Source organism: Arachis ipaensis, chromosome B1, assembly GCF_059453495.1.
Source record: "Arachis ipaensis isolate K30076 ecotype BB chromosome B1, ASM5945349v1, whole genome shotgun sequence".
Classification (NCBI taxonomy): Eukaryota; Viridiplantae; Streptophyta; class Magnoliopsida; order Fabales; family Fabaceae; genus Arachis; species Arachis ipaensis.
The window spans coordinates 72876292-72890434 of NC_142436.1; the positions used below are offsets into that span (position 1 = coordinate 72876292).

General features: G+C 38.0%; 2 protein-coding genes across 2 annotated transcripts; both read right to left on the reverse strand.

The window, feature by feature from the left end:
* Nucleotides 1-6979: 6979 nt before the first annotated feature.
* LOC148577012 (uncharacterized) lies at nucleotides 6980-7700 on the reverse strand. Its single transcript, XM_088501258.1, has 2 exons — nucleotides 7236-7700; nucleotides 6980-7156 (listed from the first exon to the last, which is right to left on the reverse strand). Exons 1-2 carry the CDS (start codon nucleotides 7698-7700, stop codon nucleotides 6980-6982), a joined length of 642 nt encoding a protein of 213 aa, XP_088357384.1.
* A 1802-nt stretch (nucleotides 7701-9502) lies between these two features.
* On the reverse strand, nucleotides 9503-13831 carry LOC107631504 (adenylate kinase 4). Its single transcript, XM_021122432.2, has 7 exons — nucleotides 13708-13831; nucleotides 13350-13577; nucleotides 11122-11267; nucleotides 10912-11031; nucleotides 10607-10774; nucleotides 9866-9955; nucleotides 9503-9777 (listed from the first exon to the last, which is right to left on the reverse strand). The coding sequence occupies exons 2-7, from the start codon at nucleotides 13465-13467 to the stop codon at nucleotides 9676-9678; spliced, it is 744 nt and encodes a 247-aa protein (XP_020978091.1). The 5' UTR covers nucleotides 13468-13577; nucleotides 13708-13831; the 3' UTR covers nucleotides 9503-9675.
* Between the last annotated feature and the right edge of the window lie 312 nt (nucleotides 13832-14143).

Sequence of the window (14143 nt, forward strand, 5' to 3'; positions counted from 1 at the left end):
ATATCTACAACGCGACTGTTTTTATGAAATTCTTTACTGACAAAAATCCTAACGTCAGTGATATAGATGGGATACGGTGATGAATCTGAGCAAGCACTGGAAGTCGGCCATGGAGAGCTTTCCAGATAAATAGTTTAATTTTGTGAGGCAAGTTCAACTTCCATAGATCAATCCACGGCTTTTTCTGCTGCATATAATTAGGGCAAAGCTCCAGAGGCGGATGGTAAAATAAATAGCCAATTCTGTAACCTGAAGCTGTATCATATTGCTTGGATTTGTTCAAATCCCATTGCAACTTGTCACTACTCTGCTGAATTTTAACTGACAAAATCCTGTTTGCAACATCTTGGGGAAATAATTCTTGAATGAGATTCTGATTCCAATTTCTATCTTCAGTAATTAGATCTTTAACTCTTGGAACCAACTCAGAAATAGCCTGTCTATTTGGCAAGTTAGAAATCATTAAAGGATACGGAGGAGGCAGCCAAAGATCCAAGGAGAAGTGGGCATGTGGGTCTCCTTCACTTGACTATTTAGGTTAGTTTATCCCACTACGAACGAAAGAGCTCTGCGGCGAGCGAAAGGGAATGTGGCACTCGTGGACCTGATCCATGGTTACTTCGTTATCAGATTTCACCAGGAGGAAGATATGAGGGATGAAGGCCTGGACCGGAGTACCATGGAAAATAAACAACCTCAATATTATGTAGTGGACAAACAAAAGAAGGGGGGTTGACCCAACAATAAGATTTCGAATAGAAAAAGGGAATAAAGATAGAATAGAATTAAGAATATATTACAATAGAATTAAACAGAATTCATATTATTTCCATTGCGATATCCCGAAAAAGTAAATCAAATGATTCCCCTTTTATTCTTTTTTTACTTTTCTTTCAACTTCTCAAAGGTTCGGATATTCTCACCAGTACCCACAGCCCAATTAAGACCTTTTTCAACAATCTTTCGGCCTTCCAGTATGCTCCTCCATCCCCAAGAAGGTAAGACTCCAATTTCTACCGTTATAGCATTACCATTGCTAAAGTATTTACCTCTTAAGATTTTGGATAATAAGGAAGTAGGCTGTGTTACAAGTCGCCAAAACTGTTTGCCTAAAAGCGCCAGATTTTGGATTCTGAGATCTTTAAATCCAAGGCCTCCTTCTTTTCGTGGGCGAGTCATAGTGTCCCAGCTAATCCAAGCCATCCTCCTTTCAGAACCTTATTGTCCCCACCAGAACTGAGAAAGTAGAGAGTGAATTTCCAAAATTAAACCATCAGGCAACTTGAAGCAAGGCAATGTATAAATAGGAATAGCTTCTCCCACTGCCTTAAGCAATACGTGTCTACCACCTGACGAAAGAAGATTGCGCTTCCACCATTGGATTCTTTTCCGAACCTTTTCTTTGATCATACTAAAAGAAGCCTTTTTCGGTTTAAAGACTGTAGAAGGCAAACCAAGGTATTTATCCTGAGCTCCAATATGATTAATATTCATAGAGTTATCCAGTAGTGTACGAGTAGTGGACGGAGTGTTGTGGCTAAAGAATACAGCAGATTTATTAAGATTTACCCTTTGGCCACTTATGCTTTCATAAGAATTCAATAAATGCAGGATATTTGAACATGCTTCAGGATTAGCCTTACAGAATAAAATGGAATCATCAGCAAACAGGAGGTGGTTGACCTTGGGACATCGCCTATGTATCTTAAGACCCTGAATTAGTCTATTTTGTTCTGCCTTGTGTAGCAAGAAGGAGAGACCTTCTGCACAAAAAACAAAAAGATAGGGGGATAGATGATCTCCTTGTCGAATACCTCTATTTGTTTTGAAGAAACCATAAGGTTGTCCTTCCACAATAACAGAATAAGAAACAGTTGTCACTAATTCTCGAATCCACATGATCCATCGGGAGTCAAAACCAAACCTCTCCAATATAAACCAAAGAAAGTGCCATTCCACCCTATCATATGCCTTACTCATATCTAATTTTAGCGCCATTTTATTTTCGAGACCCCTTTTTTTGTTCTTCAAGTAATGCATACACTCGTGAGCAATTAGGATATTATTAGAGATTAATCTGCCTTTAATAAAAGCACTCTGCGTAGGACTAATTAGTCTATTCATCATACCCTGAAGCCTATGTACAAATACTTTGGAGATAATCTTGTAAAAGACTGAAGATAGGCTTATTGGTCTTACCTGAGTCATATCTTTAGCATCAGAAATCTTGGGAATAAGACAGATCTGAGTGTGGTTAAAACCCTTCAAGATTCTGCCCCCAAAAAAGAAGCTCTTAACTGCTCGAAACACATCACTACTAAGTATGTTCCAGAAGCTTTGAAAAAATTTTGCTGTCATACCATCATCTCCTGGAGCACTTTGAGGATGAATGCTAAATGTTGCGCGTTTCACTTCCTCCATAGTCACTGGTCTTTGAAGCCTACGGTTCATGTGAGCTGTAACCTTAGGTTCAAAATCAATAAACAGAGGTTCAGGGTTCTCATGACAAGTGGAGGAAAAGATGTCCTTGAAATAAGATTCAGCCACATAAGCAATACCAGCATTTGAAGTAGCCACTTCACCATCACTGCCAGTTAGTTGCCAAATTCTATTCCTTCGAGTTCGATTTCTAAATTTCTGATGAAAGAAAGCTGTATTCTGATCACCAGATTTGAGCCATTTGACTCTAGACTTATCTTTCCAATAAGATTCCTCATTTTGCAATGCTTTTTCAAGTTTGTCCTCTATTTCTGAAATGATGTCGCCTCCATGAATTCCTGCTAAACGAAGTTCCTCTAATTTCGACTATAGTAAATCATTCTCCACCTTCGAATTAGATCTGTGTTCTTGCTGCCATCTGACAATTTTATGCCGACAACGCTTTATTTTTTGAGCTAGGATATACATGGCTGAACCATCAATCTGTTCATGCCAAGCCTCTCTAACAATCTGCCTTATTTCATCATTGGAACACCATCTTTCTTGGAATTTGAATCGGCACTTAGATCTCTCAGTTCTCGGATTAGAGTCTAGGAGAAGAGGGGCATGATCCGAGCCTGATTCTGACAGTCTAAGAACCGTTGCATTGGGATAGAGTTGCTGCCAATCAACTCCTACCAGGAATCGGTCCAGTCTTTCCTGTATCAACTCATCACCCCTCCGTCTATTTGACCAAGTGAATGGTCTTCCGACTATACCAATATCAATCAGGGAATTATCATTAATAAAACTATTAAAGGTTTCAATAGAAGAAGGAGATTTAGCACCCCCCACCTTTTTTCTCCAATTGATTAGAAATGGCATTAAAATCCCCCATTAACACAACCTTACCATCGAACTGTTGGGTGACTGAAGTTAATTCAGCAAATTGAGCCATTCTTGATCATTTGAATTGAGATAAACACCTAGAACACCATAGGGATCATTAGAACCAGCTGTCAGAACTGATGCCGCAATGAAAAATCTACCATGCTGTAAAATCTGAACAGTGCAACCATCCCTCCATGCCATTGCCAAACCCCCTGATAATCCATCCGGATCTACAATAAACCATTTCTTGAAACCACAAGATCTTAGTTTTCCTTCAACTTGTCGAGATTGGTTTTTTGTTTCACAGATAAAACCAACCTCGGGGGAGTAGGATTTGCAAATCCCTTTAAGATTGTGGATTGTCAGGGGTCTCCCCAAACCCCGACAATTCCACAAGAGCAGTTTCATATTTCTTTGGGTGCCACTTGAAGGCTGGCACCCTCCACCATCATAGCAATTATATGAGGGTTCTGAGTCTCTGATTTGTTGCTCATGGTGTAGAGAAAATCAGAATTGGTATTCAATGATTCCAAAGAGACATAAGATATATGGAATGAGTGAATTAGAAAACGGAATGAATTAAAAGAGGAATGAATTGGGAGAGAAAACGAAAATTAGGGAGCTAAGTGGAAAAGAAATTAAGAAAAGAAAGTAGAAGAAGATGGAAAAGAGTTTGACGAAGAAAAGACAAAGAAAGGTGTAACCATGGAGGCGGCACAATGAAACCCTAGCAGAACGTCGGGTTCTAGATGAGGAGTACGTACTCCCACACGTCAACATATATATATTGCCAAAATACTAAAATCTATTATTTAAAAATAATTATGCTACTAAAAAATTTTGTACGAGAACGTACTATATTTTCATAAGATATGTTGTATAACCTTTAAAAAAATTAATAATTTATATACTTGTGTAACAAAAAAATGTTAAGTCTTTTTTATTGCAAAAATAAATGAATGTAACGAGTTTAAATTAAATTATTTTTTGAAATGGTTAAAAAAAGTTTATTATTACGTAGTACTAATAATAATAATAATAATAAGGGGTAAGTACTGTTTTGGTCCCTAAAGTTTAGGGCCAGAATCGAAATCGTCACTCTTCTAATTTTAGATTTAAAATCATTCTTAATGTTTTTTTTTTTTTGTATTAAAATCGTCCTTATAATTTTTTTGGACAAAAATACCCTCACCACTACCAACACAATTACCTCCTCCACCACCACCAACACCAACACCAACACCACCACCACCGCCACCGCCATCGCCACCGCCACAACCAGCACCACCACCACCACCACCACCACCACCACCACCACAGCAAACAACAAACAGAGATCAATTAACAAACTTCTAATCAAGAAATTCAGAAATCAAGAAAACCAACAACTCAAAACCAATAATGATTCAACGGCGGCGACCTCCCTGTCCCCATCCCCCCTTCTTTCTCTCTCTACCCCCTGGTAGCGTGGTGAGGACAACGGCGGCAGCGCGGCGAGGACGCGGTGGTGATGAAGGCGCGGCGGCTCCAAGCCCGTGACCCCCCTCACTCGCGATCCATCTCTCTTCGTGGTTCTGCTCACGATGGCACGACGTAAACGGCGCGATGGTGGCGGCGACTGAAGCACGAACGGCGGCAACAGGGTCTGACGGCAGCAACGCGAGCAGCAGCGAGCTGCTCCCTCCCCAGCGCCATCCCCTCCCCCCCTTCCCTTCCCCTCCCCTCCCCTGCCCCTGCACCTTCGTATACCCCCCCCCACCCACGCGTTTTCTTCCCCCTTCCCCAAACACGTGTTTTGTTTTTTTTTATTTTATAAATTTTATTATTTAAATAGGAATAGGGGTAGTTTAGGAATTAAATTAAAAATTTTAATAAAAAGGACGATTTTAATACAAAAAAATATTAAGGATGATTTTAAATCTAAAATTAGAAGAAGGACGATTTCGATTCTGACCCTAAACTTTAGAGACCAAAACAGTACTTACCCCTAATAATAATAATAATAATAATAATAATAATAATAATAATAATTAGTTATTGTAAATGTAGTAATTTTATTTTTAGTAAAATTTTTGTAGTTAAATAATTTTATTTTATGAAAATATTATTCATGGTCAGTTTGTTTTTAAAATTATTTGGTTAAAAAGAGATTTTGAATCAATCCCTACAACTTCTTTATTTAATAAAACCTCACAGATCTTTAAAGGACCACATTATGTTTTTTCTAGAGTACGTAAAATTAGCCATTAATAAATTAGGCTAACTCAGCCATGAAACTTATAAAGTATTTAGGAGGGAGGGAGAGAGAGAGAGAGAAGTGAGAAAGAGGAAAGGGGGTGTAGAGAGTTAAGAAGGGAGAAAAACCTCAAGTCAAATAATTTATAGGTGTCATACTTGCATGTGGTATTTATTATTCTTGGAGTAAATATCCATAGTCGTCCTTGAGATTCGCGCAAATACTTAATCTAATCCTCAAGATCCCGATTTTTCTAATGTAGTCCTCCAGATAGAGCTCCGAGCACTCAAAGTAGTCCCTGGGCATATTTCTGGTGATGAGTCATCACCGGAGCGCTGACGTGGCCTCGGTTTGCCACGTGGGAGGGCTCCAACGGTTAGTTGAGCTGGCTAATTTTCTATTTGTACCCACGTTAGTCCCTCCCATTATATCTAACCCTAAATCCCCAAATGTTCATAAACTTCATCTCTTCTTCTTGTTCATCGCTCTCTCTTCATTCTTCCGTCTAGGGCTGTTACTCTTGTCAATGATGAGTGGTGGTAGCACTGCAGGTGGAAGTTCTGTTCGTTCCCCATCTAGCTGGAACCGGACGAGAACACCAACCAAGAGCAGAAGACCGGGGCCACCAGAATGGTGTGGCTGTGGCTGCCGGCCGGTTCTCAGATGGTCTGGCACAGAATCAAATCCGAACAAACCGTTTTATGGTTGCCCCAATTATAATGTGGGTTAGAATATTTACTTGTGTTGTTATGATTGTCCTTACCTTACTGTTCTTCTGTTGTTCTTCTCTGAACTTTGATTGCTTCTTGGTTACACTCAAGTGAGAAGAGATGGTGCGGGCTTTTTGTGTGGGCAAATTTTGGGAATGAGAAACAGGTTGATAAGCCAGAATCTTGCGGTGATAATTATGAAGTGAAGATGAACTTTGATTGGAGGCTTCGGAGGTTAGAGGAGGATGTCCATATACAAAAAGTGATTACCCGGTTGTTAGTGTTAGTTGTATCTGTATTGATAGTGTTGTTGGTTATCTTGTATTGTAAATGATGAATGAGTTGGTGGTTTAGGGTTCCCTATTAGCAACAGATGTTGAAAAACTGCTTGTTGATGGAATGAAAATATTATTAACTATGAAGCTATTGTTATTTATGTTTGTGCATGAAATGAACTATAATCAGTAATGGATGAATAAGGCAACAAAAGTGATTGGTAAACCACAAAGCCTAGTGTATTAAGATAAATTTCATTGTTTATCAAAAAACAACAAAAGACAAAGATAAAAGGCAGCCAAGGAACATGGAGCTACTATCAATAGTTTCCTCAAAAGCAAGGCATCTCAAAAATGCTAAAAGATCACAATTCACCATCTAGTCATTGTCCATTGAAAAAGACTAATTACACAAAACAGAAATCTCTAAATAGATTTATCTAAAGTCTTCAGTTCTTCTTTCTTGGTGGCTTAAATCCTGGGGTTGGGATGAATTTCATCACGTTGGCAAACTTTGTTGCTGTTGTTGAAGATGCACTCTGCAAGGGGTTCACTGTTGGTGAGGTTCCCGACAGAGAGGATCTTCTTCTTGGTGACAGCTTAGAAGGCCTTTTCAATCCAGGATCCTATAAGAGACAAACTTGGCATTAAGTATAATTGATCCACTTAAATCATAAAGGCATGAGTATATAAATTTTCAGTTACCTTTTGAGAATCCTCTTCCTCAGAAGCAATAGGCTGAGATATCTCGATCTCCACGTGATTGCTTTCCACATCATGTTGGCCACCATCGTTTTGGGGCTGCTCAACTTGTTGATCAGGCGTAGGATTTCCTTCATCTTTTTTCTTCTTCTCAGCTGCCTCGGCAGCAGCAGCAGCATCAGCATCCCTCTTTTTTTTGCAGCCTCTCTTTGTATGTCCCTTTTCACCACAGAAACTGCAGGTAAAGGTTCCCAACTGTCTTTTTAGATGTACACCATCTGTAGTATTACTCAATAATTTTGGATCAACTTTAAGCTTCTTAGTTCCAAAATTACTCTTCTCATCCACATCCATCCTCCTCTTCTTCTTTAGTTTTCCAGGTTTAGTCTTGATTTTAGGGGCATGGCTTAAACAGGCTATCCTCTTTACTGTTAGAGGAGTCAGAAGACACATCAAAGGGAACTTCATTGTTAAACACTTTGCTCCTGAAAATACTTGATCACTTAGACAGTTTCTGCTTGTTGCTCTTATTTGATTTAGTGCTCTGACTGGACTTCATGGGCTGACTGGTTCTGGTGGTTTTTGTGGGCTTGGTGGGCTTAGTGGGTTGGATGAATCTAATGGGCTTCGTTGCCTTTGGGGGTTGGTTTTCTTGGAAAGGTTGGTTGTCTTGGAGGATTAGTGTTTTTTGTAGGCATCTTGGTTTTGGAGTGTGATGGTTGTGTTTGCCGTGGAGATGTCTTGTTTTTGTTGCGATTGAATTTGCAAGAACTATTGGGTACAACCTTCGGGGTGGGAGCAACTATGAGTGCATGAGTCTCATTGAGTGGAGGGACTCACATCAACATCTGTAGTTGCATTACACTCCTCTCCACTATCGTCATCCAAGTACACAACTGTGTTATCTCCCTCTAACACCTCCGGCACTGACACTCCATGCTCGAAATATACATCAATCAATCCCTTATTTGTCCTAGCACAATTCACCATCTCTCTTATCTCTTTGTCACTGTTTACATTTCTCAACCCATTATCCAAGCCTTTTCCAAGAACATGCCACCAGCACTGTTTTATATCATTGTACCCAAACTCCTTATGTTAGTTCCGTATGTAGAAGACATCTAGAGTATCAGTGTCTAGATCACCTAACAGGTCTTGTTGTTTGGAGGATATACCATAATCCCTTCTGCATTTTTTTTTTGAAGTCACCCCCATGATGAAACATGATGTCCAACCTCTCTTCCATCTGCGAGAAATTCTAAATTTTCACTTAATAGAGGCAGAATTTGAAAGCCTACTAATGCATTATATATATAAAAAAAATCAACACCACAAGAACACATTTTTTTCCAATCCTGCATACATCTCCCTGTTTTATCCCTGTTTAATTCGGGTTAAATAGAGCAACCCCACAAACCCTAACCAACCTTCAAACCCTAGACACTACAATGACACCAAAACTCCCAAACCTCAACTACACTAACAACTTACATATCATCAACCAACACTGTATTGAAAATGCAAAGTAAAAAAAAGGAAGGTTATCTTGAGTCCGATCACAAAGTCGGAACCTCGTGCTTCTAGTGAAGGAGGGGAAGTATGAAAACAACTTTTGGTCGGATTACTTCTTCTCTCAACTTTTTCAAGCCAGCGAATAGAACCCTACGGTTACGCCATTGATGAGGAGATTAAGATGAAGTCAGAGGGTGGAAGAAGAAAAGACGAGTGAAGTGAAGTGTTTGTGTTGGAGAGAAAACTATTTTTCGTGCTAAATAACATCTAAACGGCGTCGTTTTTGGCTATCAAGGGCGCCAAACCAAAACGACGACGTTTTGGAGCCCTCTCACGTGGCAAACCCAAGCCATGTCAGCGCTCCGGTGATGACTCATCACCAGAAATATGCCCAGAGACCACTTTTGAGTGCTCGGAGCTCTATCTGCAGGACTATAATGGAAAAATCGGAATCTTGAGGATTAGATTGAGTATTTGCGCGAATCTCAAGAACGACTATGATATTTAGTCATTATTTTTTACTAGCTCAACTAGCAACTCATACCTTTTGCTTTTTTTTTCACTCAATCAAATTTAAGTGCCAGACGCATTATTCTTTACTTGCTCTTCACAAAAATCTTACACCCTTTTCCTTTCATTCACTTAATCAAATGTGTAACAGGTGTGATGAAATCTGATTGAGCATATGCATATATTGCCTCTTAAGAGAACACAAGCAGTTGCAAAAAACAAGTGGAGGGAATTAACGCACAAACAAATAGTAAAATTTCAAACTCAACTCTTATTTCACCAAAGTTACTCATCAAATTTGAGTTTGAGAAAAAGCCGGCATTTGCAGCAAAGCTGAACGGTCTGATTTAGAACATACTAAAATACAAATTGGCAAATGGAGTTTTCAATGTCTATATTGAAAAAAAAAAGTTCGATAATTCTATGAAGATAACACCTTCTCGACTTCAACTGTAACTTCTTTGGGAGGTTTCTCAGCATGAAGATTGGCGACGATCCCTTTCTTTGTATAATAATCAATCACCTGCATATACAGTTAATTTAAAACTAAGTTAACATGGTAAAGCAAAGCACTATGTTTAAAAGACGAGATAGAGCACTCAGAATCATACTGGTTCAGTTTGCTTATGAAATGCATCCAGCCTTGACTTAAGGACTGCTGCAGTGTCATCCTTACGCTGGATAAGAGGTTCGCCAGTCACCTAAGAAGAAGTTGACAATCAATATTGACACTACAGCATATTACTTAAAGCAACAATGTGAGAACAAAGTTGACAATAAATATTGACACTACAGCATATTACATAAAGCAACAATGTTATACTCTGTGAGACTATGACATTCTCTTCGGCCTAAAATATGATCACCTTCCTTCTTTGTTAGCTTTGGTTCTATAAAAAATACTAGAATGGATACCATTTCAATGGCTGCTAAGTAAATTTATTTCCTAATAAAGAGATGGTTAAATTATTCTATTAGTTCCAATAGTTTCAATAAATTTATAATTTGAGTCTACACTAAAAGTTTTAATTAGGTCCTTACTCCAGTTTTAAATTTGTAATCACATCTTGTCATTCCAAAAGGCATATTCCATGGTAGTGTTAGATGGATGAAAACATTTTTGTAACTTCTACTATTAAAAAAGAGATCTAATTACAAATTTAAAATTGGCGAAGGAACTCAATTGAAAACTTTTAAAATGTAGAGACCCAATTGCAAATTTGGAAAATCAGTAAAGACTAACAGAACATTTTTAACATAAAAAGATTTAACAATAAAGCCCGGCAACTTATTCTTCAACTTAATCAATATTTTTAATTCTAAAAAAGGAACAGTTAAAAAAATGAACATACATCATCAACCCCCGAAACTTTAGGAGGAGCAAATTTTGTATGGTAGCTTCTGCCACTAGATGGGTGTATCCAGCGGCCAGTTATCCTCTCCTCAAGGATAGAATCATCAATGGCAAAATTGAGCACCTTGTCAACTTTTAGTCCTTGTTTTTCCAGCATTTGATCAAGCTGCAAAGAGAGACATGGCAAATCCATATTGCACAGAAAACAGAAGAACAGCGAATATGGTCAATTATTTAGTTGTGTTTCAAATGTAATCCAACATTTCAACCGAAAGAATAGCTAGAGTGTGGAGAAGCTAATACCTTTTGTGCTTGGACAACTGTTCTTGGAAAACCATCAAGAATAAAACCTTTTTGACATGATGGTTTTTTCATAGCCTCATCTATAATGCCAACAACTAAGTCATCTGAAACCAACTCTCCCTGGAATATATCACATTATCAATCTCCTCATGAAATGCAGAGAGTAGAACATCAATCTGCAGAAAAAAAAAAAAATATGGATAACCTAACCTTTTCCATTGCTTCTTTAGCTTTGATACCAAGAGGAGTTTTAGCCGCAACAGCAGCTCTTAACATGTCACCCGTGGCTAAGTGGCATAAGCAGTACTCATCCTTTATAATTGGTGACTGCGTTCCTTTCCCAGAACCAGGTGGGCCTGCATTAAATTTTTTTCAATTATATACGGTATTCTGTGTTTCAAAATAATCTCATATATACAGTTTTATACTAGTAAAATACATGAACCAATGTTCTGATAAAATAAACTATGAAAAATAACCAGCCTTAGCTTGTTTAATAATTGGAACAACAATATTAGTTACTGATAGAAACCGCTGAGAACAAACAGAAGAAAATGAAAATGATAATTGTATTTATGGCTTCCTGTTACATAGATATTAAGGAATCAGAAAAAAAAATGGAAAAGAAGTACGAACAAAAACGAGAAAGGAAAAATACACAGCACTACTGAGCAGCTCTACCTCTCCCAATTCCGATTTCCGATCCAAAATACAGCCTATCCCTCTATGCTTTAACATCACTACAAATATCCCTACAATGGTTTAAAGCACTCACATGCAATAATTACATTCCTCACATACCTAGTGGCCAGCTTAGCAACACGGGACACCCTCAGCCCTTGCAACTTTTTTTTCATATTCTCAATTCTCCCTAAATAACCTTTAACCTCTCTCTTTTATAACTTCAATTCTATTAGGAGATGAGCACTATCTCTAACAGAAACATTCTGCATTGATTCAATCATATAAAAAGTGGTGAACGTGCCATTACAAAGGAACAATACAAATCTAGAAGTCTCACCATCTGCTACAAAGCAATCACGTGGTGGGTCAATTTGAAAGTTAACAGAAGAAGAGCAAAGACTAATTTTAACTCCAGTTTTGGAGGGCCAAATATAAAGTAGCAACAGAATCACACAACAACTGTAGTAGAAATTAAATTTACCATCCAATGACTTGTTATATAAATATATTCAATTCAATCTAAAACTTTAATGAAGCTACTCAACTGTGCTCTTTTTTCTTTTTCTTCGACTTTCAAATAGAAAGAATAGCATCTCGAAAATACATATATTAGGAGGAAAAAAAATACAAGAGTAAAATATCGTTTTTGTCCCCAACGTTTGGGGTAAGTACTAATTGTGTCCCACTGTCTCTAACGTTTAAATCGTCCTATTTGTATCCCTAACGTGTGTAAAAGTAAAAATGGGAAAGACATATGCTGTCACCCGGAGTACAAATCCAGTCAATAATCAAGTATACTAGCATACATAAAGTTATTACGACAAATCAAAAGAAAGAAAATCTAACAATTACATATCGATGAATAAAAAGTAAAAAGGAAAATATCGAAAACCAACATTTTTCATTCAACAATTAGCTAACATGTCTCTTGCTTCTTAAATTTCTCTTTCCCTCCATAGAATAACAATTCAAATCCTTAATCTTTACTCATCTACTAATGTATTGACCGATTGTTAGTTAAAGAAAAGTTGATTCCCTCGACCATAAACAAAAACTGAAGTACACAAAGAAAGAGAAAAGGATTCCACGCCAACTGATATATTGTGCTATCTCTACCAAGACAATCATTATATACATAAGAGAATGTCACACACTTCCCAAACAGATAAAAAACCTCCAACAAATGTATGCATGTAGATTCACAGTGCAGAGAAGTGTATCCAAATGACAAAATTAAATAGATAAAATCTTATAATTACAATAAGAGCATGCTCCTAAAACCACAACTCCGAATCAAAGAATGAAATTAAAAGCATTGACAACCACACATGAAAAAGAACAAGAACTAAACCTTGTATCACTGGTGTGGTTGACTACATGGATTATACAATGCAATGGTGCCATAATAATAGATGAACAGAATACTTATCATGGTAAAGAATCTCCATCATCAATTATAGAACTGAACATTAGTTAAATCTCCATTGTTTTTTCGCATCAAATCAGAACAAGAAACAAATTCTTTTCTTTTCACTTTCCACCCTTAAAACAAAACAAAACAAAACAAAATAGCACATACATTCAGTAGCTCATGGAATAACAGGAATGAACCCTAACATCCGCAACAAAATTCCAAAGCCGCTAACTTTTTGTTTATTTTTGTACGGAGACACCAAAAAGCATAGAATTTTGTGGTACACGTTATGGAATTTTCGGATCTGAAGCTAAACAAACGGAGAAAGAAAGAGTTATACCAATTAGAATGAGACGCTTATCAGGCTTAGCGGAACACTTGAAACGACGGAGGAGCTCCGTCATGAGATCCATGGAGGGAACATCTTCCAAGTTCGGTGCTGCACTACTGCTCCCCATTTCTCTCTCTCTCTCTCTCTCTCCACTGCAACAAAAAAACCGCTTCTTTTTCTTCTTGTTGTTGCCGTTGATATGGTGGTTAATGGCGCTTTGGTTGTTAGGGACAGCGCCTGAAACAGAGACAGAAACACGCGTAGTGGAATGAGGGATATGTTCTCTCTCTCTCTCTCTCTCTCTCTCTCTCTCTCTCTCTGTGAGTGAGAGTAAACGGCACAGAGGGCAATGTCGTTTTGTTGGTACCTGGCTTGGCTTTGGTTGCTGTGCCACAATCCAAGTTGCAAAGTTTTGAGATTCGGAGCTTCCAAAGCTGAAAATTCTGGAGCGCGGTCTTACCGTATTGGTAGGTTCGCTTTTCTAGTTTATATTGAGTGGCTTGACTATATTGCCCCTTGGTTCGGTGGCCACTGTTTTAGGTGACTGCTGAGGGTGATTTCTATGGGTAGGTGCATTGATTTTTAATTTTGTTGAAAGGCCATTTTGTTGGTTGGTTTACCAATAAAATATGAGTAAATAGCCAAAATCGTCCATGAAAGATATTCCGACCTCTATTTTAGTCTTCAAAACATAAAGTTAATCAAAATCGTTCTCGAAAGATATACGATTGGTCACTATAGTACTTCCGTCAGTTGGATGATGAAGTGTCACATTAAGTGCCATGTGGCATATGATGACGTGG

Coding starts and splice junctions, on each gene's coding strand:
- LOC148577012 (XM_088501258.1), bottom strand. CDS start 7,700: ATGAAGTTCCCTTTGATGTGTCTTCTGACTCCTCTAACAGTAAAGAGG. Junction 7,157..7,235: donor AGGAAGAGGATTCTCAAAAG/GTAACTGAAAAT, acceptor TGTCTCTTATAG/GATCCTGGATTGAAAAGGCC.
- LOC107631504 (XM_021122432.2), bottom strand. CDS start 13,467: ATGGGGAGCAGTAGTGCAGCACCGAACTTGGAAGATGTTCCCTCCATG. Junction 10,775..10,911: donor CAGTTGTCCAAGCACAAAAG/GTATTAGCTTCT, acceptor CTCTCTTTGCAG/CTTGATCAAATGCTGGAAAA. Junction 9,778..9,865: donor TTCATAAGCAAACTGAACCA/GTATGATTCTGA, acceptor CTGTATATGCAG/GTGATTGATTATTATACAAA.